The 5,487-nt window shown below is 52.5% G+C and overlaps 2 protein-coding genes across 2 annotated transcripts; one reads left to right on the top strand and one right to left on the bottom strand.

The window, feature by feature from the left end:
- The first annotated feature begins 380 nt into the window (after positions 1-380).
- Positions 381-918, top strand: LOC133888435 (probable 2-oxoacid dependent dioxygenase). Its single transcript, XM_062328677.1, has 2 exons — positions 381-499; positions 537-918. The coding sequence occupies exons 1-2, from the start codon at positions 381-383 to the stop codon at positions 916-918; spliced, it is 501 nt and encodes a 166-aa protein (XP_062184661.1).
- Positions 919-2,769: 1,851 nt separating this feature from the next.
- On the bottom strand, positions 2,770-5,040 carry LOC133888434 (subtilisin-like protease 4). The gene has a single exon (XM_062328676.1). The coding sequence runs from the start codon at positions 5,038-5,040 to the stop codon at positions 2,770-2,772; it is 2,271 nt and encodes a 756-aa protein (XP_062184660.1).
- Between the last annotated feature and the right edge of the window lie 447 nt (positions 5,041-5,487).

Below are 5,487 nucleotides of genomic sequence, written 5' to 3'. Positions count from 1 at the left end.
ATGACTTTCAAAAGCGATACAAAACTCTATTCCTGCGGTTATTTACAGACGGCACCGATCTAAAAAAGAGGCCACCAAGAGAAGGAGAGATCCAACCGCTGACCTATTTTCGACCATAGTTCATCATTCCACCCTCGTTAGATGCATTGTACCGGAGGACAGGAGTAGATTAGAAACACAACGAGTCAAAATAAAAATAAAAATATAATCTCCTGCCACCAGGTGTGTGAGTGAGAGCCTCCCCTTGTAATCCTAAAAAATCTGACCAAGAGCAACTGGTAAGCACAAGCGAACGATGGAAGCAAGCTAAACGGCACTCTCGGTCTCACACCTCCAGGCTCCATCCACCGAAGTACCAGACACACCTCGACGACGTCACCATGTCCGCCACTAGTCCGGTCTACGACCGCACCGCCGAGCTCCGCGCGCTGGACACGACACTCGCCGGCGTTCGCGGCCTCGTCGCTTCTGGCGCCACGCACGTCCCTCGCATCTTCATGTTCCCAACCTAGAAGAGCCGCCCCAGGCCCCCGGAGGCCCCCCGGCCAAGAACCGTCCGTGGCAACCGTCACGGTGATCGACCTCGGCTGCGCCGACCGCGCGACCGTGCTGGGCTGCGGCGGAGTGGGGGTTCTTCAAGGTGACGGACGCGGGGTCCCCGGCGAGGCCATGGCCACGGCGGTGCGGGCGTTCCACGATGCGGACGGCGGGGAGGGCAGCGACAAGGCGCGGCTCTACTCGCGGGAGCCAGGGAATGCGGTCAAGTACCACTGCCTCTTGGACCTGTACCAGTCGCCCGTGGTCACCTGGTGCGACACGCTCTACCTCCACATGGCGCCCGACCCGCCCATCGCCGACGAGCTGCCGGAGAGCTACCGCCTACCGGTGAGCGTGCCCTGTCTCTTAATCGTACTCTAGTAGTACTTTAGAACGTGTCACGTGCATTGCAACAAAAATACATATATGATGAGAAACAATTTTAAATTTGACAAATAATATCAATTTTACTCCTCACACAAAAAGATGTTAAAGATAATATTTTTAATTTACTAGAGCAAAAATGCTCTATAATGCCAACAATGTCTTGACTCCTCAGAACGTGGCATGTGTTTTTTGAAATGACCATTACGAGCATACAATCCCCTTCAGATAACCTAGCATGCATGTCTCTTGCTTGACATGTGGACAACGTAAATCACAAAAAATAATCATAGTGAGATCGATCCGCTATCCCTGTTAGGCTGCTCTCTTATGTAAGCGCACCAATGATGCCGAGTATTTTTCTAGAAGGTCTTTGTTGTGATATATCTAGAGATAATTATAGAGATGATTGTATCACGTTTATATTTATATAATATTGAATAATATGTTATTTAATTTTTTAGAAAATTATCATTTATATTGATTAGCAGGTATATGACTTTTGTGAAACTCTTTATTTTATTATAATATTATTCCAAATTATTTTTAGTCTTGTATCATTATGTAGGACAATAATATTTATAGACTAGTATATGTATTGATTGATAATCATATTTTATAGATTATAAATATAAAGATATCAAATCAATAATATAGACATATGTTAGAGAACATGATATTAGATAGACACATCTTAAGATACTACCGAAATTGTTATATAACTTACTATCGGTTGTAATTTTAAATAGTGTACCTGCATGATCTTTAGATCTGAGATATAATGATATACTTATGGGCTATCAAACGCTATTCATACTTAGGTAGTTATAAAGATAACTTTTGAATTTGCTATGAAATATGTCGTAGAGTGTAAGCGATTAAGATATAATTTTTTCGTACCATATAAGATGAGAGATATCTCTAGACACTTTAAGGTAGTTTGTTAGCACGGTAGCAAGCGGGGAGGGGGAGCACTGTGTGAGGAGGAAGAACGGTCTGGAGGAGGAAGAGCACTACGGTGGGTAACCGTCAGCAGGAGGAAGAAAAGAGCACAGCCATTGGATCTTTATCAAATGGTTGACATTGATCGGTGAAGAAAAAGAAAACATCAGGTGGCTCACCCATTGTTTAATGCCAAAAAGAAGATGAACTGATAGTTCTATTCGCAACAACAAAAGTACAGCATGTCTCTAGTAGCTCAAATGGAACATGATACACTAGTTTGATTTCAGATGCAAATTTCTGGGTCAAAAGGTGATACAAGATGTATATTTCTGGAACACGACTTGATCATAAGATGACCCTTTTATGCCCATCTGCAAGTACTGCGGTTTTATTTTGCAATTTCCATCTTCGCTCCAGTGCTTATGGCATTGCTGTGTTTGTGCCCAAGCCCAAAGTTACCCCACGAAAACAGAGTAGAAGTTTCTGCATAGTATATGTACAATCCAAAACAAATTATAGATAGAATAATAGAAATGCACAAGAAATGAGGCTTAGGAATCATTTTTAAATTGCAAGTGCCCAGTTAATGAATTATGTGAAACTACTAAGTGCATGTAGCAAATACAATTGCTGTGATTTCAGTTCGCCAACAACTAACTTCCACTCTTCAGTTCCTCAACCAAAACGTATAGTGAAGAGCTATCAGTAAGAAGAAAAAGGGGACTTCAGCATCACACCATAACTGATCTATCTTCACTTTGTTTCTTGGCATTGCTCTCACTTACGGAGCTGCTACGCTATTCAAAGACAGCTCAGAGGAGATGATCTTTCGATTCTTAAGCACTGACATTTCGGATATCTTTGTTGACTGATGATGCTATTTAAGCAACCAAGTCGCTAATCCTAAACCAAATTCAGGGTTCCATCAAGAACGACGATTGGGCTGCGAACGGAGTGCTTGTCGGAGACCCACCGGAGGCTACCTTCCACCGTGCCGTTGGTGGCGCTGCCACCACCCCTGAACCTCACCCTGAACTCTCTCTTCTGGTTCACAGAGCTGAAGTCCAGCCTGTTTGGTACCACCTCGACGGTGACGCCTTTCGGTGAGACGACTTCCGCCGTGTACACCGAGAACGCCTCCCCGACGTTGGTCACCGTGCGCCTCACCTCGACCGCCGGCGCGGCCGTCGTGAGTGACACCATGAACGACGGGTAGTTCAGGTCCTTGCCCTCGATCTTGCTGACCGATGCGCAGCTCACGTTCTGCAACGGCTGTGCAATGATGTCGTTGACGTAGCTGTCGTTGTACCCGAGGCCGCAGACGTAGGGGATGTAGTCTAGCGCCGAGAGGTTGTAGACGAGCCCGGGGTCAAGTGCTTTCGTTGGGTTCACGAGCCCGGCGCCCATGAGGAGGTGGCTCGCCGGCAGGCCGGTCGCCTGGTCATTAATTGGCGTGCCGTCCGGGTGCGTCACCTCGGCTGTTGTCATCATCGCCGACTTGATCGCGGACGGTGACCACTCCGGACGTGCTCCCTTCAGCACGGCTGCGATCCCTGAGAGGTGCGGCGCGGCCATGGAAGTGCCGCTGAAGACACCGAAGGTCTGGGTATGTGTGCTGGCGTTGTGGCCGCGAGGGGAGCCGGGGACAGCCGCAATTATATTCGTGCCAGGGCCGGTGATGTCGGGCTTCAGCACGCCGAGGTTTGACATGTTGCAGGGACCTCGTGAAGAGTACCCGGCGATGGCCGGCTGAGAGGACGGGTCCAGCACAACGCCAGTGAAGTGGAGGCTCGCGGTGGGGTTGGCCGTGGAGTTGATGTACGCCAACATCGTCTTGCCGTCGGCATGGCTAACGCGCGACGCCGCGATAGTCAAGTTTCCCCCCGATGGATTAGTCGTGCCGCCCTCCATCTCGTCGTTGAAGACGATTATGCCCACGCCGCCGGCAGAGCGGACAAGCTCGCCGCGCTTGCTGACGCCCTCTGAGCGGTCGCAGAGCACGATCTTGCCGCGAACGTCGACGGACTTGAGCGCGCCATCAACGAACTGGCCGGCGACGTAGACGAGCGGCCTCTTCTTGACGCTCTTGTACCTCCTGTTTGCCTCGCCTTGGAGCACAAGCCCGTTGCCAAGTCTGATCTGGGAGACAATGCGCCGTCCCATGGTGCTCGCGGCCACTGTGAGCACCCAAGGCGCACAGTTCGTGACGGTCGCGGCGTACGGACCGTTGTTTCCTGCGCTCGTGCTCACGAAGACGCCCGACATGACGGCGGAGAAGCTCCCGACGGCGGTGAGGTCCTTGTAGAACGGCTGCTGCGTGTCGTCCCCCGCCGAGATGGAGACCACGTCAACGCCGTCCACGAACGCGCCCTTCTCTATGGCGATGAGCTGCTTCGTCGACGGGCACTGGTCCTCGAAGCACACCTCGTAGAACGCCAGGTGCGCGCGCGGCGCCATGCCGGAGGCCGCGCCGACGTTCGTCCTGAGCACCTTGACGTCCCTGACGAAGGCGCCCACGGCAGTGCTGGACGTGTGCGTGCCGTGCTCCCCTGGTGTCAGGGACTGCCCGCCGATCAGCTTATTATTGCATGGGGCGCCCCCGAAGTCGCACCGGCCCCGCCACTTTGCCGGCGGCGGCGGCATGCCCTCGTCGCTGTACGACGCGTGCCGCGGGTCGACCCCGTTGTCGATGATGCCGACGATGATGCCCTCCCCCATGCCGCGGGCCACAGCCCACATGCCCGTCCGAGGCGCGCTCACCCCGAGCAGCGCCGGCGTGTACGTCGTCATGAGCCTGTAGTTGACGTCCGGGATGGCGTCCACGCACCAGCTGAGCCCGCGCAACGCGTCCAGCTCCCGATCTGTGAGCTGCGCGGCGAACCCGCTCACGACATGCTGGTAGGAGTAGACGAGCCGCCCGCCCTTCGCGGATCGGGCGTCGAGGAGGACCGCGTCGGTGGTGCTGTTGAGGACAGTGGCGAGCAGCGAGGCGTGCCACGCGCGCAGCTTCTCGCCGCTCTCTTTGGGTCCATTGGTCCGGCAGACGACCACCAGGTACGTCCCAACGGCGTCGCTAGCGCCACCGGTTGCTTTGTCCCCGACGGCGGCAGCGGGGGTGAGCACGAGCGGAAGGACGGTGAGAAGGAGGAAGAGAAATGGGGTGGGGATGTGCATGGCGGTAATCCACTCACTGATCTACAAGTGCAAGAAAGAAAGGAGGCGAGAACGCGAGGTGGTGTTGGGTTTTAATGGCGTGCTTAAGGCCATGACCGATGAACGTACATTTGGAGTTCGGAGCAGAACATGCGGGTGGTTCGCTATTTTTAGCGAAACTGGAATGTGGGGGGCAGTGAATGCGTGGAGTGCGGGCCGATTGAATCCAGTTTGGAGTGGGATTTTTTTTAGGAGTTTTTTTAATATATTTTTATTAAAAATTTAAATAAATAGATTTCCCGAAAATTATAAAACTAGACGTCTACAGCCTCTGAGAGGGCGGTTAGGCCTTCCGCCCTCTCAAGAGGCGGTTAGGCCATCTAACCGCCCCCTCAGAGGGCGGGTACGGCCTGCCCGCCCGTGCTACCTCCCTTACCGCCCCTTGATGGGGAGGGTAGGGGTCTTACC

Source organism: Phragmites australis, chromosome 13 (assembly GCF_958298935.1).
Source record: "Phragmites australis chromosome 13, lpPhrAust1.1, whole genome shotgun sequence".
Lineage (NCBI taxonomy): Eukaryota > Viridiplantae > Streptophyta > Magnoliopsida > Poales > Poaceae > Phragmites > Phragmites australis.
This window is presented reverse-complemented; position numbering and strand designations above follow the sequence as displayed.

Coding starts and splice junctions, on each gene's coding strand:
- LOC133888435 (XM_062328677.1), top strand. CDS start 381: ATGTCCGCCACTAGTCCGGTCTACGACCGCACCGCCGAGCTCCGCGCG. Junction 500..536: donor CACGTCCCTCGCATCTTCAT/GTTCCCAACCTA, acceptor AGGCCCCCGGAG/GCCCCCCGGCCAAGAACCGT.
- LOC133888434 (XM_062328676.1), bottom strand. CDS start 5,040: ATGCACATCCCCACCCCATTTCTCTTCCTCCTTCTCACCGTCCTTCCG.